The 24,343-nt window shown below is 34.4% G+C and overlaps 2 protein-coding genes and 1 pseudogene across 2 annotated transcripts; 1 reads left to right on the forward strand and 2 right to left on the reverse strand.

The window, feature by feature from the left end:
* The first annotated feature begins 1,087 nt into the window (after nucleotides 1–1,087).
* On the forward strand, nucleotides 1,088–4,203 carry LOC120192330 (mitogen-activated protein kinase kinase 2-like). The gene is made up of 9 exons (XM_039195120.1): nucleotides 1,088–1,366; nucleotides 1,454–1,538; nucleotides 1,735–1,881; nucleotides 2,276–2,500; nucleotides 2,584–2,766; nucleotides 2,877–3,100; nucleotides 3,382–3,427; nucleotides 3,535–3,634; nucleotides 4,018–4,203. Exons 1-8 carry the CDS (start codon nucleotides 1,284–1,286, stop codon nucleotides 3,622–3,624), a joined length of 1,083 nt encoding a protein of 360 aa, XP_039051051.1. The 5' UTR covers nucleotides 1,088–1,283; the 3' UTR covers nucleotides 3,625–3,634; nucleotides 4,018–4,203.
* Nucleotides 4,204–6,199: 1,996 nt separating this feature from the next.
* On the reverse strand, nucleotides 6,200–17,084 carry LOC120192281. The gene is made up of 17 exons (XM_039195073.1): nucleotides 16,928–17,084; nucleotides 14,846–15,377; nucleotides 14,492–14,771; nucleotides 14,081–14,376; nucleotides 13,008–13,190; nucleotides 12,073–12,825; nucleotides 11,854–11,948; nucleotides 10,537–10,596; nucleotides 10,326–10,434; nucleotides 10,193–10,216; nucleotides 9,896–9,902; nucleotides 9,304–9,786; nucleotides 8,917–8,991; nucleotides 8,610–8,680; nucleotides 8,448–8,505; nucleotides 7,338–7,611; nucleotides 6,200–7,174 (listed from the first exon to the last, which is right to left on the reverse strand). Exons 2-17 carry the CDS (start codon nucleotides 15,253–15,255, stop codon nucleotides 6,564–6,566), a joined length of 3,789 nt encoding a protein of 1,262 aa, XP_039051004.1. The 5' UTR covers nucleotides 15,256–15,377; nucleotides 16,928–17,084; the 3' UTR covers nucleotides 6,200–6,563.
* A 3,282-nt stretch (nucleotides 17,085–20,366) lies between these two features.
* LOC120192377 lies at nucleotides 20,367–22,069 on the reverse strand (annotated as a pseudogene).
* Between the last annotated feature and the right edge of the window lie 2,274 nt (nucleotides 22,070–24,343).

Consider the following 24,343-nt stretch of genomic DNA (forward strand, 5'->3'; position numbering starts at 1 on the left):
GTAGCTTATGCAAAAGTCCAGTTAGTTCTTATTACTTGTTATGCAGGATTGTTGGACAAGTGGCAGTTTCTGGAAAGCATCAATGGACATTTGCAGATAAGCACATTAAAAGCTCCTGCTCATCGTTTGAGGTGAGGAGCTTACCAAGCATTGATGTCTAACATACTGTTTCAGAGTTGATTTTATTTTCAATACTCACTCTGTTTGCTGCCTTAATTTGATTTGAATTTCAGTTATCTGATGATTGGGAAAGTAGTTATCTGAATTTAATCATCATTCTAAAGTTAGTATATTTAGCTTAAATTAGTTATCATATTTAGATTTTTCTTAATTTAGTCACTGTTTAGGTTTGTTTTCTTTAATTAGTTGTGTATATTTATTTTTCATGTTGTTATGTTTATGTATAAGTATGCGATTGATTTATTTAAGAGTCACATAACATCATTTTGTATAATTTGTATGTTATCTTCATGTGCATAACTTAACTTCTATCACAAAATCGGATTTATGTTTTAGAGTTTAGGGTTTATAGTTTATGATTTGTAGTTTAAGGTTTATAATTTATGATTTATTGTAAAGATATTAATTAATCGACTTGGTACTGAATTAGGAGGTAAATATAATTTAGGGTTTATAGTTCATAGTTTATAATTTATGGTTTAGGGTTTAAGATTCATTGTAATGACATTAATTAAAATTTGAGGGTAGTTGTATTATAAAATTTTTAATATATTTTTAAATTTCTATAATTATCAATAGTGTATTTTTAATATATTTTTAATAATGTAATTTAAAAAAAATAAAATTATAATATAACATTTTTTTTGAGTTGCTCACGAGCTTTTCGAGTCAAATATCGAGTAACTGGTTTAGACTCGTTAAGAACTCGAGTCGAATTCGAGTCGAGTCCATTCAATTCGAATATTTATTAAACATTGATCAAATCTATCTCGAATAACTCGCGATATGTCTCGTCTCATGCCCTATTTAAAACCGAATAATGATAGCAAAAGCAGAGGCGCGGGTAAATTAAAGAAAATTGGAGGGGAAGCAGGCCCAACTTCCTCGCGGTTTTGTAGCGGAGACTGATCGCTGCTCTCTGCGAATTATAAAAACACTCTCCAATAACCAATATTCTCCCGTTTCAGTTTTCAAAAACAAGAAGAAGAAAAAAACTGCTCCTTTCTCTCTTTCCTTAAAACCCTAAACTCGAAGGCCTTACGAAAAACGAAGACCGACTTCCATCCAATCAGCTTTAAAACAAAGAAGAAATCGAAAGAGGAATGCCGAAGGGAAAGGGAATTATAATCCCTAATTTGAAGCTCTCTCTTCCACTTCCGGACGAAACCTCCTTCTCCAAATTTCTGTAATAATTGTTATCACGTCACTCATTCAAAGTTTCTACTTTCCTTTTTTAGAAGTTTGATTTTGGCGATGAATCTTCTCTTGGCAGAACCGAAAGCGGCACATTCAAAGATGGCGATCTCCTCGTCAACAAGGACGGTGTTCGAATTGTCTCTCAATCCGAACCTGAATCTGTAAGAATTTGATTTTTTACCCCTTTCTTAGATGTCTTTTTTCGTTGTTCAGATTTTGACCTTTTATGTATCTCTAGACTGCTGTTGGTTAAATAGATATTACCAAATTGACGAAAACTGTTTGATTTTTCATTAAAAAAAATCTTGCTTCGAAGATCTAAATTTGATTCTATCTGTGTGTGTTTTGTGGCATCAGCTTCCGCCTATTAAGGCATCAGAAGTTGACAATGGCAATCAGCTGAGTGTAGAAGATATAGATGCCATTAAAGTTATCGGCAAGGGTAATGGTGGAATTGTGCAATTGGTCCAACACAAATGGACTGGCCAGTTTTTTGCATTGAAGGTACATTTCCATGTACCAAGTTCAACACTTTCTGTATTTTCATGTATTTTGTATTAGAATTTCCCATTTTATTTTGTTAAGCAAGAATTATTTGCTCTTCCAACACAACATTTACTTGGTTTTGTTTGTATCACCTTGATTGACAAATGTATTATGATCAATTTCCTGTTATAGAAAGGCAACTGTTGTAGGCTAAACTGAGAATTAATGAAGCATGTACAAACTTTCTCTATTTGATAGAAGTGATTCTTGTAAAAAGATTTTGTTGTTGCTTCTTAAATATTGGAGCTAGCCGGAAAAATGAATAAAAATTAGCAATAGAAATGATCTATTAGTTTTGCATCTCCATTTTGTCCTCACAACTCTTGATTTCTGACCTGCCATATTTTGTTAGGTTATTCAAATGAATATTGAGGAGTCAGCTCGGAAGCAGATTGCAAAGGAATTGAAAATAAATCAGTCCTCCCAGTGTCCTTATGTTGTTGTTTGTTATCAGTCTTTCTATAACAATGGCTGCATTTCAATCATCTTGGAATATATGGATGGTGGATCCTTAGCAGACTTCCTGAAAAAGGTTAAATCAATTCCTGAACCCTATCTGGCTGCAATATGTAAGCAGGTTTGTAAATTTGAACTTTGAATCACTTATAGTCTATACCAAATGTTCTGATATGCAGTGTGAAATTCTTCTCATTAATGCAGGTGCTTAATGGTTTGATGTATCTTCATCATGAAAGACACATTATCCACCGTGATCTAAAGCCATCTAACTTGTTGATAAATCATAGAGGAGAAGTCAAAATCACCGACTTTGGTGTGAGTGCAATAATGACGAGCACCTCAGGACTAGCAAACACTTTTGTCGACACATACAACTATATGTCTGTAAGTAATTTAATTTACTAAAATAATGTTCTTTTGGCTGCTGTGTTTTATGGTATTCTTATTTGTTCCAAACTCATTAGTCTTTTAATGTCTATTCACTTCTTTTCTAGCCGGAGAGAATTATTGGGGGCAATTATGGTAATAAAAGTGACATTTGGAGCTTGGGACTGGTGTTGCTTGAGTGTGCAACTGGTCAATTCCCATATTCCCCTCCAGATCAGGCAGCAGGATGGACAAATTTTTATGAGCTCATGGAACAAATTGTTGAACAACCACCACCTTGTGCATCTTCAAATCAATTTTCTCCTGAGTTTTGCTCGTTTATCTCTGCATGGTAAATATTATTTTTTGAATTACTTGATACGCTTGCCTTATGTTCTAGAATATTTTTGCGCTCATGAGTTGGCTAGTTCTGTATTAAAGGAAAAGTTCTCTTTGAGTTGTTATTCTGTCAAAGGAGATCATATATCAATTTCCTTTCATTACTGGAATGATATGCTCTGTGATTGGTAATATTTTTCTTTTCAGATGGATTTTATAGTATGTTTGATCATACAAGTTCATCAAGCCCAACCTTGGTTTTTTTTTGCATTTTTAATTATTTATCCATGGCAGTTTAAAAAAAGACCCGAATGAGAGAAAGTCGGCTCAGGAACTGCTGGTATGTAAATATCTTGATTCCTCTGTGGCCCCATTATTTTCAAGCAGTAAAGAAGTGATTAAATATCTGTTAAAGATGGTTAACATCTGATTTCAATGTGAATACAGGATTTGCCTTTCTTGAGCATGTATGATGACTCAAATGCTGATCTCTCATCTTACTTCAACGATGCTGGATCACCACTTGCAACACTTTAGAATCTATGTGGTATGTATATGCTTGAGTTTGGTGTCATAATTTAGTATATGGGTTTGCTCTATACTTGCTAACTCTGCCTTTGGAATTGAATTTTGCCACGCTTGATGTGGGATTGATGATTGATCACAGGATTTTCCTGCTTATCTGTTAAAGGAGGAATTTTCTCTACGATGAAACAAAATTTCTCGTCTTCCTATCTAAAGCATATTAACGTAATTGTTAAGGTTTCTGTTGATTTAGATTTTAGAATCTAAAAAATCACTTTTCTTGCATTTGGAAGCTTGGACGATAGAAAAATAAATAAATGAAAGATTCTAATATAAGCAAACTATTCTTGTGTGAGTTGTAACTAATATTTATTAGTGAAGCTAACACTGCCACCTTTTTGGCAGAGTTTGGATTGGACAAATTTTCGGTTAGGCTCAAAAGAAGCAACCGGGACGATTTGTAGTTGTTGCTGCGTTTTATTTTTCCGTAATTGAGAGTAATGTCATATATCCAAGAACAGTTTTATAAACCTCCTGAAATAGGAATTGTACTGAATTTGATAATGGAAAGTGGACTTTTTGTCTGTTTGAGTTCCCGATTGCTTTTATTATGTTTAGTCAACGGGGCCTATAATAGTGCATTCATCACAGATCTTTAATTTCGCTCGATTTTACATCTTTACTAAATGGATCACTCCACGAATGTTCCGAATCGGATTAAGGTAAGTCACCATCTTATCTCACATTTTTGCTATTAAGAGATGGATAGCTGGATTCTTTCTCCGATGCATTCTTCAACTTTATGCCTAATTTGAAAATTCTGGATTTAAAAGGTTTTTAATATTCGAAATGCGAAAAGTTTGCAGTACCTTAATTTGTCATTTACAAGACTGACAAAGTTGCCCACCGGCTTTGGAAATTTGATAAACGTCATGTGTTTGCTTAATGGATTATATTATGGATCTTAAATGGATTCCAAAGGAAGCGACATCCAATCCTTAACTCTTGCAAGTTTATAGTAAAATGAATGAAGACGATGAGTGTTTGAATCACTTGAAGCTAAAAGAAATCTAAAAAATAATTGAACTTGGAATTTTAGAAGAGATCGTGACTACCAACTCGTTGCACATAATTGCATCTGCGTCCCTGACCTCGACTTAACTTATGTCCGTACCTCATCGGAAATGTTAGTGGACTACAATGTGTATCGTTTATCACAAGCCTTTTTAACATAAAAATTCTTTTGACGGCACAAAACAAATTCAAAGATCACAGTTTTCCATTATTTAAACAGTCATCTTTTACTCGATGGTTTTCAGCATCTTTCAATAGAGGATTTCAAAGATTACGAGTTACACCTCGCAAAGTAATATAATTCTCTAAATAAAAGTCCGAAAAATAATAGGATCAAAAGGTAAATAGTATACATGACTGATTCATTAGGGAATTTGTAGATAAAAGAAACTTCAAACCAATTACAAGTTGTCACATACCAAGCATAAGTTAATCACGTGTCTTAAACGGTGAGATCACTAAGTCACTATTATCGAGCATAAATACTGAAATTTATATTAGGGTCTAACTAAATTAATGACAGAAAATAAATAATTATTAGATCTTTCATTAATTTAAATTAATAATAAATAAATGAACACTTACTATCAACTGCTAGTTGGTCCAGCGGGTAAAGCGTTAAATCTCTTAAATAATGTCAGAAGCTCAAATCTTGATGTTGTGAATCGGAAAATACCGAGTTGAGATGGTCACATCCTAAAATTGGTACAATTCTTTGTTGAACAAAGATACAAAACAGGACGATATTCCTTTCCTACGCATCTAATAACATACTGCAAGTTGAGAAACATGAATTCATGTTTTAGACTGCAGTGGATGAACATTACTTGACATAGGCACTGCCAAGCCTTGGACACTGTCCCAGAAGCGTGTGGATATTCTCTTGCAAAAATAATGATAAACAGAGACATAAAATGCATGGAAAGGTTTATATAGTCAAGATTAGAGCAAAGCTTACCTCAGTGGTAATGCCAGGTTTATTGGAACACGGCATTCTAACATTCAATCCTAGGTATACAAGTCCCTCAATCAGGAAATCCATGGGAGCAGTTTACCAGCAACCATATCAGACTTCTTACCACAACGGATGCTGGAAGAGGGGGAGATAAGCAAGGAGTGCAACGCCAAAATTGATTGCAAATGATGACTTAAAGCATAACATAGTATTGGTAACACAGTAAGTAGCCGGTGCTCTATAAACACAGTGAAAAGAAGCACAAATTTGATGCAACAACCTTGTAGTACGAGGGATCTTAATTCTTACCATGTATAGTTCTTGAGATTATTGATGCGAGAATCTGCATATTCAAGTAATAAAGCAGGAAGGAATTAGTAGTCCCCCGTCGGTACCGCAATCATCTTTTTCTATATGCAAAAACATTTATTGAATTGAACATTCTTACCTCTTATCCTTGAAGCTTAGGTGAAGTTACCACATCGCATATAACTTTGAACGGCTGCTGCAGCTGGAAAGTGAAAGTAAAGACCAATAACCCAGAAAACTGTTATATTGAACAAAAAAATTATTTTTATTGGGAATATAAATTTATGTACAACCTGAGCATTACTCTCTGATTTGTAAAGACTACAGCCTACAGCCAAGATGCATTTTTGCCAAGATATAATTGCTAAGACATACCAACTTCTAGGAACAAAAGATCACTACAGTCGAAGTCGTCAACTTAAGAGAAAAATTCAAGACATCCAAATAGGTTCACTTGAAAATCAACTTCGGGAGGAGCCTATAAAGAATCTATGCAACCTAGTTATGGACCGGACAGCCAAGCAACTATCCACAAAACAGTAATCCCTAGCTGACAGTGGTTGTATTTTTGTTTGTCAACGGTATAATGAACAAGATTATACAAAGAAGCAACTCAAACCATCATATTCAAGTCAGAAAGATCATCCATGGGAATTTCAAGTCCCATGAAGTCGTGATCTTGTAATCCATCATCATCAATGTTTAACCATGAACCCAAATCTTGTCCTGGTAGCTGCAAGTCATCCAACACATCCAGGCTAAAATCATCTTTTTCTTTAGCATTATCATCGGTAGTTATCTCATTTGACTTTGATATGGGGTTTGATAGTTTGGGTTGCTCCGACATCTCGCCAAGAATGCCATTCACAGAAACAGATAGTTGAGTTGTTTTCTGCTTGGGCTTTATTTTTAATTTCCTTTCCCCCTTAACATTGGATATTGGTCGACCAATCTTATTAGTTCCATTTCTAGATAAAACCTCTATACCAAGTCCATTTCCGTCTCGGTCTCTCTCACTCCTCTTTCCTTTTGAACTGCTCGACAAAGGACTTCCAATGCCTGGCTGGGCACTAGAAGAACCAATAGTACCACCAACTACATCCTCCAGCAATAACTCTCTCTTTTTTGCCCTGTTAGACCATGAGTCATCATTAACAGTAGTTTGGTCGGATAACCGATTTGTGGGTGGAAGCAGATCAAAAACATAACTATCCCCATTTTGACCTGCCAGAATAGTTGTGTGAGAAGACAGAGCAAAACAGTATCAATGAATAACATTTTACAGAGGATCACATTACATGGATCAAACACACACGAACAGACACAATTAGACATGGGGGAATTAAAATATCTGCTCTCAGTCTCTCCAAAAGCATCAAAGTAATACTTGAAGTTCTACCTTCCAGAGAATGGGTGGAGCCGTTGGCATATGGCTTCCCAGATTCAGTGTCTGTAGGAGTATCTACTAATCGTGCACTATTTAGCCGGGAAGATCCAGAAAGAAAAATGTCCCTAAGCATGGGCTCATTGAAGAAGCTCTGGCCTGTATCTTCAAATTTATGATATCGATCTAATGTCCGTTTAACAAATGCTAAGGCAGCTTGCTTCATCATTTTGTTACCGGAACTCTTCCCACCAGTAGCATTAGGACCCCAACAACTCTATAAAAAGATTATTAATAAATTATCCAAAATAGAATACCAGCATGATATCATTATATGACAGTATATAGCATGATAACTGGGATAATCAACAGTCCAACTTTGTTAGCATACAAATTTTCAATTGAAAATTAAAGGCTGTAACATAAACAGAGAGAACCAAGCAAATTTATCTGCCTTAGTAAGAAGCTCTAGAGGGGAGAAAAACAAGATTTATCAGACAAAGTTCTGATGGCTAAATTCTTCAAAAGGCTTTTAGAAAAATCTAAACCCCAGAAACTCAAAAGGTGAAAAGAATAATGAGGAAGTTTAAGCATGTATACCAGGAAGGGGGAGAGGAAAGTACAAAGCCTCAGCTTTTCAACCACATGATACTCATGGTTGACACAGATTCCAGATATCAGATAACAATAACTGGAGAAGCATTATCCACTTGAACACAGATAACAGCTAAAAGAACTTTCTGGGATCATCTTGAGATGATGTCTCTTCACTATTTGAATACTATGAGTTTGAACTACCCAATAGGAGGTAGTTCACTTCTGTGATATAAAAGATTTTTCACCAACTTTGAGTTGGTTGAGGTTAACAATGTTGTAATCCCACCAATTTCCATCTTTTCTTTCTTGCTTTGTTAGTAGTTTTAGTCCACCCAGACAATTATTTCATTGAAATCCTTTGACTTTAGTCTAGATCAAAGATTGGTTTCTATATCCTTATGTTAAAGCGCTTTCATACAGACTTGTACTGTGCATTCAAGATATTAAACATTGTCATTATGAGTGTGCACAAATGAAAACCAAAACAAACAGGAGACCGGATATTAAGAGAATTACCATGTACTTTTCATAAGCCATTGTGACAAGCTTGTCAATAGCATTTTTCTCGAATTCCCTATATCAAAAATGATATGTTCATACATACACTAGGCACCAATGACTTTATGTTAAAAGGAAAATGAATACAAAACTATATGGAGAGAAAGGATAAAACAATACTTCTCCTGAAGTGTTCTTGCTTCTGAGGCAGCTTTCAACAGTTTATCAAGCAAGACTTTCTTCCTTGAAACCTATTGCATTCACAAAAAAATTATAAAATGAACTTCTCAGAACAAGTTTTGAACTTTATAATGGACAGTCCAATAATAAGTATATAAGCTGAGCATAGAAGGGCAAAATCCATTTATATCACAAAGGCAATTATCATAAAATAAAGAATAAAAATTTAACCGTAAAGTGTGCAGAAAAAGAAAATGTAGATACAAGATTGCATATTGGAGCCTCAATAATTCCTTTGAGAAACTACCTGTTCATTGAGCTTCTCCTCTAGCATACTAATGTCCTCACAGATTTCATCAGCATCCATCTGTGTTATGCCAGGCTGAAAAAGCGTGAAATATGTAAAGTTTAACACATTAACAAACTTAATGTCAAGGCTGAAAACCAAAAAAAAAAAAGGACGAATAAACAAGTCCTTCAAGATAATGAGAAGATGCAGTGGATAAACATGCACAATTTGGCAACCAACCATTCGGATAACAACAGAAATGACCAGATTGCTAGATCATGATATTGATGTTGAAACAACAAAGAGAGCAAGAGAGAGATAATTGCCAAATGAAGGATGAAATAATATCAAGACATATGGATAATGCAACATATAACATAAATGTTCATGTAGAAGGAGACTAACCATTGGTTCTAAGAGAATTCCGACACTTTGTGCCTCCAAAAAGAGTTTTTCATTTATCTTCATACTCTCGTACTGAAATTCTGAACAAACCATATCAGGAATTGGTTTGTCTGGAAAAGTGTCATTCAGGGAATGACTAAAAGTTGAGCTGATTCCTGTGTTTCCCATCATATCAGTTTCAGGGTTATCATATTCTGGCTTCCCAGATGTCCTATAACCATTAAAAGAAGCATGCCCTGTAGATTGGAAATTAACGATATGACTCAAACCATTAGAGTCCAATTCTCCATCCATCTGAAATCCAGCTCCATATGCGTCAAATTGGAGGTCTTCATTTCCACTGTCACTCTCTTCTTCTGGAAGGAGAGCTGCTAAAAATCTATGACACAGGGGAATCACATTATCGTCCCTTGTATCCAAAAGCAACTGTTGTGAAAGGATTTCATCAGTTGATGTTATAGCAGCAATTCTGCCATCTCTTTCCTGTCATATAATTTGTAGCACCAGAATAAATGATCCATTTGGAAGAGGCGGAAATGAAGCATGTATTAGGGTTACTTGACTCAATAAGAGCAGAAATTGGATCGGAAACTAAAAGTCTAAAACAACCGCATTCAAAAAAGGCTTAGGCATAATGCTATCTTCTCTTTTCTTTTTTTACAAGGTGCTTAAGAGAACACTCATAATTTTTAATGTTAAAATAAACAAATTTGACAACATACACTTTATGATGTGGTTAAGAAGAAAAAACAGCTCCTGCATCATTTTAGATTGCATGCCAAAACAAAATGAGAAGATGAATTCTTGAATATTAATCACATGGTTCGATATACATCAATGCCTAACATAATTAGCATGCCAAGAGGAACTTATTTCCCCTTTCCCCTACCTTGTTGAAAGGAAATCACCCACCCTGGCCAAAAACAAACATAAATTGCAAACAATTACTCATATTAAGCATTTCAACAAAAGAGTTGATCAAAGAATAGTTTCCAATGATTTTTTCCCCTTAAAAATGGAACATATTAAAGGGCTCTGATACCTGCTGCTTCAAATATGCAATATCTGCATCAGATATGAAACCAAGAAAAGGCTCCATCTGCCTCCAAAAGGAATTGGGAAATGCATAAGCTGCAATGAAAGTAAAATCAACCAATGTGAGAAGAAACTTTGAACCAAATAAAATAACAAAACTTAAACACAAAAATGTCCAAATATTTCAGAAGACACTACCAGAACCGATAAGAGCATTCACAGCAGCCACCAACTCTTCATGTCCATCCTCGGTACCAACTAAGAAAAAAATGTACCAACAGCAATTAGAAGCCATGTACACGTAATCACAGATTTAGAAGTTCGAAAAATATTGTTAAGCTTAGATTTTAAGAATCCAAGGAAGTTTCTTAGGTGGTGTTTGTTTTTACTGTGTAAGGTCTGCAAAGCTCTTATGTCTGCGTCGCGCAGACCACGCGCAGACATTGGGCTTCGCAGACCGTTTGTTTTTTAGAAGACAGAAGCCCTTCTAACGTCTGCGCGTGGTCTGCGCGGCGCAGACGTGGTCTTATGTCTTCAGACGTCTTCTAACCTCTTCAAAGAGGTTTTATTTAATTTTATATTATATTTTATTTTAATTTTAATATTAATTTTTTAAATAAATTAAATATTAATATTTTAATATTATATTATAGATATTAATTTTAATATTAATTTTTTAAATAAATTAAATATTAATTTTTTAATATTATATTATAGATATTTAATTTTATATCATATAAATTATTTTATATATTATTAAAATTTTATATTTATTTTAATTATTTTGATTTAAGTTTAAATATAATATTTTTTAGATTTGTTATTTTTAAATTATATTTAAACTTTTTATACAAAATGTAAGTATTTAAACCACATTGCTTAATAAAAAATGATTTCATTGTTTGATAATTAAGATTTTAAAATATAAAAAATTATAAATTATGTTTTTAAAATTTTAAAATATAATCACAATTAAATAAAAAATAATCATAAAATAATTTGATAAATTAAAAAATATTTTCTAAAAATATCATATAATTATAAAAAAAATTATGAATATATATTTAAAAAAATTAAAAGTATTACAAAATTACATATTTAAAAAAATCATATAATTTAATGATCATTTATAAATTTTATTCTATAAAACTTATAAAACTAATAATACATGTGATTATGTGCGACGTATAATAGAATTAATAAGGTAGTGTTTGTTTTTTAAAAAAAATTATTATTGTAGTTGTATAAATTATTTAAATTTTAGTATTGTAAAACTAAAATTATTTAAATATCAGTATTACAAAACTCTTTTAAGTTTAAAAAATCAGTTTATTTATATTTCAGTTTATTTTAGCAGTTTGCAGACGTTAAAAAACAAACAGTCTTTTTCTTGCAGACTGCAGACTTTTGGTCCACCTCTTCTGCTGCAGATGCCTGCAGATGTGGTCCGCAGACTGCAGACATTTTACCTCTTCAAAAACAAACACCACCTTAATAAACTTGATATGTAACTACCAAGAACATCTGCAGCTGCATTCATTGCTGCATGCTTCTGGCATGCATAAGCCTTGTGATCAGTAAGCTTCCTAGTTGGAGGACGACCAGCCTTGCTGAGAAAATATTCACCAAACTATGAGATCTCAATCAGGAAAAATAAGGGTTCTAAACCACGATAAAAGAAATATTTTGGGAGAATAAAGGTAACAGGTGGTCAGGTAGGAAGAAAATTTTAACCTTTCAGTCTTATCCAAGCCAAGCCTGGAACTTCTGAGCTGTTTTGCTGTTCTCACGTTGCCAAACTTCTCAACTGTCATTGGCATAATAGACCTCGTAGAAGCACCCCGCCCTGTCCTCCCTTGTCGACGTACACCATCTCCAATATCTTCTCCAGTCACCAGCTTATTCTTTCTTGACAGCAGGACCAATGTGGATACTTTCAGAACATTCTGTCCAGCTTTCTCATCTATTTCATCGGACCTTTTCACTTTTTCTTTAGATTTGATTTCAGGAGCCCCAGACTCCTCACTCTCGGAAAGAGCTGCCGAAGATAAGGCATCACCATTTAGTTTATTTTTTTTAGGAGAACTGCTTGAGAAGCATCTAGCAAATCCTGACTCAATCTCATTACCTGCCATATCAGACATAGTATCCAGTGATGGTCTTTCATCATTACTTGAAATGATAGGAACAATATTTGTTCGTCTTGCAGTACGGGAGCTCTTTTGTGGTCTCTGGCTGGCCCAGTGGGCAACAGGTGGTGATGAAGACCAAGCTGATGCTGTGCGTTTGCGATTAGTAGCTCCACCGTGAGTAGGTGGTTTATTTGTACAGTGAGAAAGCTCCCATTCATTTGATGCTATTGCTCTATGAATGACTGGTGACAACTTTGGTGCAACTCCAGTGCCTGATCGTGGACCACGAATAGATGCATTCATTTTTGTGCTTGAAGTAGGACTAGCAGAATTAAATTCATCACGAACACTAATCCTGCACATTGTAGAGACCAAAAGGGGCATACATGTAAGTAAACAAACAGAAGTAAGACCTAAAAGGAACTCCAGGTGCCAGAAAAAAAGATGCACCACATAACAAAACAAAGGATAAATGCAAATGGAATATTTACACTAAAAAATGGAAAACAAAATATTCATCAAGAAAATTATGCATACTTGTTGGCAACTCTGAGATTCATTCTCTCTTTATCAAGAGCAACATGATGGTCCCTCCTGTCCTTAAGAAGGTAACTGGCATCCGGGTCATTCCTAGGGGCAGATGACCGTGGACCCAAACCTGACTGCTGCGAGATACCTTCTGGTTTTCCAACTCCAACAGATCCATTAGCAATTCCTGACCTATAACAATTTTTTTATTTATTAATAGAATATCAAGAATATGATATATCAAACTGTTAGCAATAAATATACAGGAAGGTTCAGTTCACGAAATGCTCAAATAGAAGGTTAGAAGAAACTTTCAAACAAGAAAACCCCTCACACAATTTCTGTATAGCCACCATTATGATCATCTATTAAGGAAATTACATCCCGCTAGCAATGGCCACAATAAACATCCATTCTTTATGTGTCCAAAAATCATGTGCCTGGATCTTAGTAAGAGTGTAAGGTCAAATCAAGACTATTCTACCTCTCAAACATTACTTCCAGGATGGATTAAATCACATGGTTTACCATTCGGTTCAAAAACACAGTTTAGAAAATGTAGTGGATTTTCATTTTCACAACTGTAAATGCTCCTTTAAGGCATTAGTTTAGATGTCTTATGCACTAAAGGCATAAGCTCCTCATCATAATCTAAACCCCCATACCATGCATTCAGAAGATTTAGATCTCAACCAAAACATCATGTCAAATAAGGGCAATATAGTATCGGATTATATAATGTGGGTACAACAAATAAATGAACATGAAAGAAACAACAAAGGGCTACCAAAAATTTATTGTTACTCGCCCTGGAAATATCATTAACACCATGCTCAAAATAGAATAAGAAACTCAAAAACAAATATACAACTCAAATGCGAAACAAAAAGAACCTCAGAGGCATAAATAAAAGCCTGGCATCTTAATTATCCTCCACAGCATAGCAAAAAAACGAAGAGGAAGAAAGAATACTTTCCAGTTGATAAATTATGTCATAACAGAATACTGACAAAGCCTACTATTGCCACCATCATAATAATTCAAGCCCCTTATTCTCACAAATCTCGAGGCAGTGGACCTACCTGCACCACTGTGCATCATTACTCAACCTTGATCGAGTATCAGAAACAGTCCTTTGCTGTATTCCCTGTTTAGATTCCCGATGCCCTTCAAGTTTAGCTGATACAATACTTGGAGATACGTCCGCTTTTATCCCAAAACGCTTTTTCTTCATCTTTGTCTTTTCACATCCATCAACACCACCTGATAAAGTTCGCTCTTCACCCTGAACTGAGCCACAGTTTGAAACCCTGAGCATTTCCTTATCTCTATCTGTATTACCAGGCTGCCTGACTAGAGCATTATTCCGTATATCCATCTAGATCCATTACAACAAGTGTTAAATTCTTCTTCAACAGATAGTGATGCAAAAAAAAAAAAAGGCAAGCCACATGCAAATTGGCACAAAGATAGAAGATATCACAGATACAAACCCTCACATCCACCAAAGAAGTCCGAGAACGTCTATTAGGAATAGCACTTTTAGGCTTTTCTTCTGACTTCTTCTGTTCAAATTCAAGACCTCCAGCAATGGAATTATTATGTATTCCCATCTTACCAATAGAAGGGCTCAAGACCGACCGATCACCAGATATCAAGGCATTAGGACGATCATTAGAAAAGCTTTCTGATCGAGATCTCTTCTTAGATGGTATGCTTGAGAAAAACTTGTTGAATACTGATAAGGCTTCATTGAAAGTTTTCACTCGCTCCCTGTTAACTGATTTAATTTAATAACTAATGACATCTTAGATCCAATCCAAAAACACAAAATTTACAAAGAATACCTTGCTTTGACAGAGCAATCCCGTAGACCAGCCTTAACTCGTTTGATTTCTTCTGGAATAGGAGAGGGAAGGAGCTTGCCTTTTGACAATGAGATAGGAGATTCATTGGCAGAAAGGCCGAGAGCAACATTAATGTGCCGTTTAAAATCTCCTTGACGATTAGACTTATGATCAGTAGCAACCACCTTAGGATCAAAACGCAAGCACTGGAAGAATTTAGATACATTTCCTTGGGCTGCTACCGACCTGCTTCTCAACATGCTTGGCATGGAAGATAGAATCTGATTCTCCATGGTCTCACAAAAGCTAACTGATCTGTCTAATTGAGCAGCTAAGAGGGGTCCACGCTGCCCACTGGTATACAGTGGCCTGTCTGGGCTACCAGAAGAAAGCTCAAACTTGCTGGACATCTCCACTGCATCTGATTTTACAAATCCACAATTTTACGAGGCCGATAAATACAGCGGATCATTACAATATTGAAGGAAAGCAGCACATAAAGGCTGATTTAAACTCTTAACGGACTATGTATCTGCACATAAGAAAAAAAAACTAAGGATAAGCATGTAAATTACATATTAGAAAAAATACACTCAATGTTACCTCAAAATTCATGCTGTTTTGTGCATAATGCAAACACAAAAAATACACTTTTTTATAAGGGAAAAAATACAACTAGAAGTAGCAGATTAAAGTTAAGCCATATAATAATCAATAGTTGTTAGAAAGAAATATCGAAGGTCGCCGAACCAAGATGACATTCATCACCTTCCACAGCCTGTGCGAATAAGCTTTTTACCGAGTTCCCAAAGGTTAAAGGAGGGTACTTCAGTAGCTTACATTTACATTTTCAATTCATGTTGAGCTATCAATTTACATAACTAAATAATGACCAGATATTGGATGCATAATCAATATAGAGATTTTTATATATTATAAAAACTAGTAAAAAAAGTAACTTGGCAAAGGCACCTCACATAAATGCAATAAATGAAAGCAGTGAATACAAGGTTTTTTATGCATTATTTTCTCCAGTGCTTAGGAAATCATTGTATTAATAGTCTACTACTATATTTAATATAGATAGTCTACTATAACAGTTTCCTTAAGGTACTCGCCAGTAAAACCTATATAAAATAAAATTGTGATTAAACCACCCATTCAATTTACCTTTTATTTAAACAAGTTTCGAAACCATACAACTCCTCCACGTAAAATCAGCTCTCATGCATCAAAATAAAAATTGCTACTAAGTCTGTTTGTCATTAACATATTATGACTTGATATAGAATCGTAGTTCCAAAAAAGTTAGCCCAGCAAATAAAATTCAGCACATTAACCAAATTCAAGCAGAAGAACACTGACATTTATTTAGCTAAAAGCTCCAGCTGATCAATAGCCTGTATGTATAATTCAATATAATATAAATAATATAATATATATGTATAAATAAAATATCATTTCGTCAAGATTATAACTTAAGATGAACAACATTATTTAACTGGCTGAACTCAATGTGACTTCAAATGAAAGATACTTAAAGATCAGAGCAGTCAGTAAGAGCAGCATTCCTATTTTAATTATTTCCTAATCAAAATTGGTCTTCTGCTCCTCACAATTTTAACCATGACACAAGGATATATATAATTGCCTTCAAGTTCACTTTCCTTACTTCAATTAAATCCAAGCCAATATTGAATCAGACAACAAGACAAACAAAATATCATCTCACATAAATTCCTCCATATTTCATAATTTTTTTTGACTAATCAACGTAATCCAGCTTCCTCACATAAAATGCTGTATTTAACACAGTAAAGCCAGTCTAAGCTTCAAATTTACCAACTTATCCTACAAATCCTCGCGTATACATCAAATAATACTTCATTCATCCATCCTCAACAATTGACTAGAAAATAAATAAAAATACTAATAAAAATTGCAGAAAACATCTGACAATTAAACCAAAACGAAAATTAGAAAATAAAACTGAAATAAGAAGTAAATCAAATAGACAAAAAGATTAATAGTAGAAAAAGAGAACCCTAAAGCTTGGAACCAATAATGTAAGTAAAAATCTACCTTCGGTGAATCGCGAGAAGAGGTCATGGAGGAGGCCGTAATTATTTAGCAAGATAATTAGATTCTTTAAATTATGGGAACGAAATTTTGTTTACGTGATTGATTCGAAGCTAAAAACTCAAAGTGGAAAGTTCGTACATGGCCGTGGAGGTCGAAAGCGAGCCTGTATTTTGATCGGCAACGAAATCTGGTTCAGTAAATGACCAATTGCCAATGGTTCGTTGTGCTTCGGGTGAAGAAGTGTCGAGTATCTGAACGGGGACATTTTGGTAATATAATTATGTTGAGCCGGCTCCTAGCCATGTCCTCTTTTTGTGAAATTTAATTGGATTATTTTATTGACTAGTGTCTTAAATATTAGAATTATTATATTGAGTAAATAATTGTCTTTAGTTAATTCAAGTTTATTCAATTAATTATTATAAAAGGTGATTTATTTTAAAAAAAATCTGTAGAAAACACTAGTTAACAGTGCCCAATCTAATTTAAGAAATTATTTTAACTTTAAATTATTATAAATATTATAATTTATCTCTAAAATAAATTACTTTTTAGATAAATATATCTTATTATTATACAAGAAGCAGTAGAACACACTACTACAAACCAATTGAGTAAAAAATACAACCTCCTAAGAGGTATGAATCCCCCAATCTATATAAAGATTCTTGTTTACAACACCATCATTAATGACCTTTCTAAGCACCTTAACCTAATCGCTCTTTTAATATAATCCATCATACTCTCAATACCTCTACTAACACCCCTAAATTGCCTATAATTTCTTTCATCCCATATACAGTATATGTATGCACACCAAGCTACCCTAAGTATAAAAACAAGGAATGATTTACCTTTAAATCGAGAGATCGCTCAATCCAACTCCTCATCCCAACTTCCCACATTCCTACAAAATGCTGCATAACTGAAGAACCACCTCCCAAACTACTTTCGAGAAAGAGCATTCAAAGAAAATATGGTTGTGAGCCTCAGGCACGTCTCCACATAATCTACATTTAACATCAACCTCAATCCTCATTCTAAGCAATCTGTCAGCAGTTGGTAACCTATCAAGAATAATCATCCAAGCAATAAGAGAATGCTTAGGAATGTGCATAGGGAATCAGACAAGGTTTTGTAGTAAAACTTTATCTTTTCTCCCCTGATCTCTGCCACAACCATCGAGTATTGACTTTAGGCCAATCCGTAATCCCAAAGAACAAAGGTTGAACCTCCTCCCTCATTTTCATATTTTTTCGCAAACTCCAGTTAAAAGAGGATTTACATTAAACAAACCAAAAATCAATGTCCTTAAAGACATATGTCCTTACCCAAGCCACCCAAAGAGAACCCTCAGCAACAAGTAAGTTCTTCACCAACAACAACACACAAACTCTATTCCAGCATTTTAGATTTTTCAGACCCAACCCTCCTTCAGACTTAGGAGCACAAATACTCCCCCAACACACTCGAGCTCCCTTTGCTGGCACATCTCCACCCTTCCAGAAAAATCTAGCACAAAGTTAGTCCACCCTTTTAATCACAGCAGCAGGCAAGATTAGATGTCTACACCAGAAATTTGCAATGCTGAATAAAACAACTTTAACCAATTGCAACCTTCATACATAGCTTAATCATCTATTCGACCAAAGTCCCAACTTAGCCTTAATTTTCTCAACCAAACTTGCACAATCCTTCTCTGTTAACTTTTTAGGGACAAGAGGTACCCCTAAATATATCACAGGAAGGCTGTCCATTTTAAAACCAGTTGTCTCATGAACCAAAGACATCTGACTAGCTACCATACCAGCAATAAAAATTTCAGTCTTTGAAACATTAAGCCTTAATCCAGACAACTCATAAAATTTCTCCAAGACACATTTCACACCTATAATAGAATCCAGAGAACCTTTGCAAAAAAATAAAAAAAAAATATGCAAAGCACAAGTGAGTTAGCTTAACTTTTTTACACTTAGGATGATACTGAAAAAACTTTACAGAATCAACAATATCCAACAATTTAGAAAAGACATTCATAGATTAGGATGACAATGTGTACGTTGATAAAAGAAAATAAAACTAATGGTTAATATATTATATTGAATTTTGTTTGATTTTTTTTTCTTTTTAGTCTCTGAATTCAAAATTTTCTTATCAAGAACTCTCAATTTAAATTTAAGTTTTATATTTTGTGATACTAAATCAAACAACATAATATATAATGAGTGCAAAAACATAGACACTTGATATGTCTAATGAGTTAGAAAAAAAGCACCTTCAACAATTGTTGAAGATTGAAACTCAAGGAAACTAAAATGTACCAAAAGTGCAACTCTAACAAGGGTAAAGATTTAAAACTTGAAAACTGAAATTTCTTTTGTTACTATAATATTCCTTCAACAAACGTTAAGATTTAAAACTTTAAAATTGAAATATCTTATTTTACAATTAGGGATGAACACTAAACTCAAAATAAATAAATTTTGACCTTATTTTATAGGTTCATGTTTCTTTTTAATATGAGTTTAAATCTTTTGAAGAATAATGTCGAATCAAGTTTGGTTAGAATGGAGTTTATGGTAAAAAAAAATATGATTAAACTCAATCCAAAAATAAAACTATATTTAATACTTTTATATATATATATATATATATATATATATATTTGTTAGATTGGATGTAATTTTTCACCTTAAAAATTGAGTCAGATTTTAGATAGGATGAAACTTCCTTAAACTAAAGTCAAGTCCAATTACAAATGAAAAAAATGTTATACTCAAGATAAATTTAAGTGAATCAAAAATCTAATTCGACCCATAACCTTCCTTACATACAATGCTCCTCCAATGTTGAGACTTAAGAATTTGAAAATTAATTTTTTTTTCTCCTACGAAGATGAAATATAATTGTGATAAATTAATAGAGAAAAATTAAAAGGATATAATTGTGATGCAAGTAATAATTGGTTAGGAGAATCGAATATATTCCTCTGTTACTAAATAATCATTCCCATTAGCAAATGCCATTATTTTTCATAAACAAATAAGATTATGAAAAGTTCATCAGCTTAGTTTAGCTTAGCTTAGCTCAGGCTGCTCAGCTACCTAGGTTTCTCTGTTTATTTATTACATATAGTTGTCCGAGAACCATTTTGCAATCCGACCACCTCAGGTCAGCCAGACGGTCCCACACCCGACCCCAAAGCACTTTAATATATATGACATAATAGCAAAAAGACCCTCGATTTTTTTAATCTTTTCAATTGGACTCTCAAAGTTTTTCTTCGACAATTTAAACAATAATGTTTTGACTTTTTTAGATAAACACTTTATGAATGACGGTCAACAAATTTAACGATGTGATATATAAAAGCAAACAAGCAAGGGACTTTTTAAAAATACACGTATATAGATTAGTAATCTTGTGTTTGAAAAAAAAAATCAAGAATAATATTTATTGCTACACCCCAAAAAGAATTACAAGCAAAGATTCCTAAATCAACAACACTAATTAATGATAGTATAACAAACCGCTATAGAAAACCAGTGGACGTGGTACAGCCACCGTGGTGCAACAAATTGTGAGCGATGTGATCCCTAGCTTGTGCGGCAGCCATGGACCTTATGTTATTTTCCGGCATCACCTCGTCGTCAAAAAGCTCGAATTTAAGCTTGGGATCCATTGTCTCGTTTCTCATCTCACAGATATTATGCAAAACGCAGCAAGCCCCGAGCACAATCGGCAGGTCTTGAAGCTTCATATCGGTTCTCTTTTGTAAACACGACCACCGTCGTTTTAGCCTCGCGAATGCGTCCTTCGCCACCTTTTCTATTTCCCCGATCTTATCGTTGAAACCGTGTTGAGCCCAAGTGAGATTTTGGTGACTGTAGGGAACCAAAACCCAGTCCATTAATGGGTACCCTTTGTTCCCCACGACCCAAACGCCTTTCAAATGCCCCCCGGTGGCTCTTTGGTAAACCGCTGATTTCTCCAGAACTTGGTCATCGGTCATAGAACCGGGCCAGCCGATGCATACATCGGTGAAAGCTCCGGTTTCATCGATGACGCCTTGGAGGGTGATTGAATACGAAGTTTTTTGGTTCCTCTCCGTGTGTTTTTTATTGAAATACACAGCGACGCTTACTTTCGGTGCGATGATGGGAATGTGAGTCGTGTACATTGAACCGCCCACGTTTGGGATCCCGATGGCGGATTCGAATCCTCGTATGATTCTCTTCGTTTTGTTTTCGTCGGGCCATTGAACGAATTTGGGCATCAGAACGGTTTTAATGGCGGCGCAAACCTCCATGATCAGCTTATGACAAGTGGAGATCCCCAACCCGAACCGTTTCGATACCATCCTGAGCGGTTCACCCGTGGCTAGTCTCCAAATGCAAACCGCCACGCGCTGACGAACCGGGATCGCATCGCGGAGCATCGTGTTCTTTTTCATCACACCGGTTCGAGCTCCTCGCAGACCATGTTGAATGTAGCTTTGCTCATACGAAACGCGCGTTTAAACTCCTCATCGGGGAAATCTGGGTGGTTACACTTGTCCCACCAGTCCTTTGATCGGTCTTTCACCCATAACCGCCTTTGTTGGCTTGAGCCGGTACCCGATTGCGACGGACCCACATCGTCCGACCCGAATGAAACCGTCTCCGTCTTTACTGTAGCAACAGCTAAGCCCGATTTACGCGCGCGTTTGTTTCTGGAACTGTAATTATCCAGTTGGTTCATTTCAGAGTATTGGTATTCGAATTGATCAAAGAACACATTCATTTCTTGAACTTTCTCGTTGTAATTGGGTTCGAAGGAAGCTGTTTGTGATCTGAATCAGTGAACCATTGATGCTCCTGCTTTGCTTCCTCGTCAAACATCAAAATCGAGGAAAGTATATCACCAAACCCACTCTTTTCGTTGACTAAAGATTCCTCGAAATCTTTTCTACCCCTCTTCTTGTAGTTCCCATTGAACCCATTTTCCATATCCAGAAACCTCGATAAATCGCTGCTGTTGTTGTTGAAATTAAAAGAAAAATCTTCTGGAGAAAGCAATGTGAAAGACCCAATTTCCATGTGAACAAAACAAGATTATTCTTTTTTATTGAATTGATCAACGAAATATGAAAAGCAAGTGTGAAATGAAGGGTTTTGGGTTTTCCTTATATACGTATTAGCGGATACAGTTAGAAAGAGGAAGCGCGTGCGGGAGGGAAAGTGTGAACGTGGTAGGCTTTGACGCTGATTTGACTTTCTTAGTTTTTAATTAAAAATTAATGCTACTCGTACTCGGTATAGTATATACAAGTTTGGGAATAAAGAAGGATGGGCCGAAGTTTCGTTAAACGGAGGGGAAACTAGGGATAGACCTGTAAATGAACTGAACGTTCAACGAATCGTTCATGAACCGTGCAGCGGGAAGTTCGTTTATGTGCGTTTATTTATTAAATGAACGAACATGAACAATATTTTTTGTTCGTTTAATTAAATGAACGAACATGAACATAGGTCTCGTTCGTTCATTTACGTTCGTGAACGTTCGGTTATGTTCGTTCGGTTATGTTCGTTTATGTTCGTTCGATTATGTTCGTTTATGTTCATTCATTTATGTTTAACCCAATCTTCTTAAATCAATTTTGGTGACCAATTTGTAAGTATCTTAAAAATATTAATTAATATGATATTATGATGACCAACTCCATAATTAATCCAATTTTATTTGGAGATTAAATCCAATATGAGGCACCTCGCACCTATTTTCATTTCCCCCTTTTTTTCCTAAACCCTAGTGTTCACTAGAGAGTGGAGACGATCGCTGAAAGCTTCAAAACAAGTTATATTATAGTGCAATATGAAGTTTTACATGTTTGTTTTCATCTCTTTCTCTGTTTTATTTGGCTTAATAGTTGATATGTAAAGTTATTGCAGGTATCTTCACATCTAAAACTCAAGAAAACATCATACTTCTTTCTAGAAATAGATGGGAATATAAAGGTAACAATCAGAAGTATACGAGCATCAGTAAAGAGAAAAATATATAGAATTTACCAGAAAACAAAACAAAGGTTTCTATGCCATTTCTGAAAAAGAGTGTAATAGGAGAAAATGATTGTTCATATGTAATCATGGACCACTAAGATAAATGTTATAGCGTTAAATTAAAGTTGTGTGAATCATTTAATATCTTTAAAAGATCGATCGAAATATTTGATATCTTCAAACATTTCATCACTGCTAATCAACTCTTACGCTATTTATCACTGTAGATTTGGTTGATTTGCATTGTCGACTATTTTTCATGAAAGAACAATGGAAGGTAGGATCTCCAACGTTTATGTTCGTTTATGTTCGTGTTCATTTATGTTCGTGTTCGTTTATGTTCGTGTTCGTTTATGTTCGTTTATTTATTAAATGAACGAACATGAACAAATTATATTCCTTAATAAACGAACATGAACAAAATTTTTTTTGTTCATTTATGTTCGTGTTCGTTTATGTTCGTCTATTTATTAAATGAACGAACATGAACATACCTCCGTTCGTGTGCGTTCGGTTCGTTTACAGGCCTAACTAGGGAGTAGGAAAAAAGGTAAAGAATAAGAATAAGGTGCTTACTTCTCTAAATTATTCAACTTAATCGATGAATTAAATTAGTTTGATTAAAATAGTCGGCTATTTAATTAGTTTGATTAAAAAATAATTAATTTTTATTCAGATTAATAATTAATTTGATTTGAAATCGATTAATTAATCAAATTAACTGAGAATATTAAATATTAAATATATATTAAATACACATTTTTAAGCTCAAACCCACTAAGAATTAAGATCAAATTATATTTTAATCATATTAGACCTATTAAATTGTTAGACCTAATTAAATTTAAACTTAAATAGAAAATATCTCTATTAAACTGAAATTAATCTAATTTTAAAAATTTGTTAGGATTCGATGAAGCTCAAATGATCAACCGAATAATTTGTCAAGAGGGGGTGAATTGACTTTTTGAGTTTAGGGGGTAAGGAGTATAAAGATGAAATAATTTGCTCAAGGATTTATAGTGGTTCGACTTGTCAACCAAGTCTACATCCACTACATAACCTCCTCATTTAAGATTTTCTAACAAACTCACTAATTTGTTCTTTCTTTTTCCAGGACAAAGAGATAACATTTACAACTCCCTAGCTTTTCAAAGGCTAAGCTTGAACCAATCCCCTTTACAAGGCTAAAAGGTGTAAACAATAAAATCTCTCAAAGGTAGGGTGTTTACAAGAAGATTAAGCTCATAAGAAAGTAATTAAAAGATTTGCAATGAGCTCAAAACACAAATATTTACAAGAGAAAGGAAAATAATAATGAAAAGTTTTTCTCTTGATCTCAATTACTTGGATAGGTGTTGTAACCTTCTTCAAG

Source organism: Hibiscus syriacus, unplaced genomic scaffold (assembly GCF_006381635.1).
Source record: "Hibiscus syriacus cultivar Baekdansim isolate YM2019G1 unplaced genomic scaffold, ASM638163v2 tig00116974_pilon, whole genome shotgun sequence".
In the NCBI taxonomy this organism is placed as follows: domain Eukaryota; kingdom Viridiplantae; phylum Streptophyta; class Magnoliopsida; order Malvales; family Malvaceae; genus Hibiscus; species Hibiscus syriacus.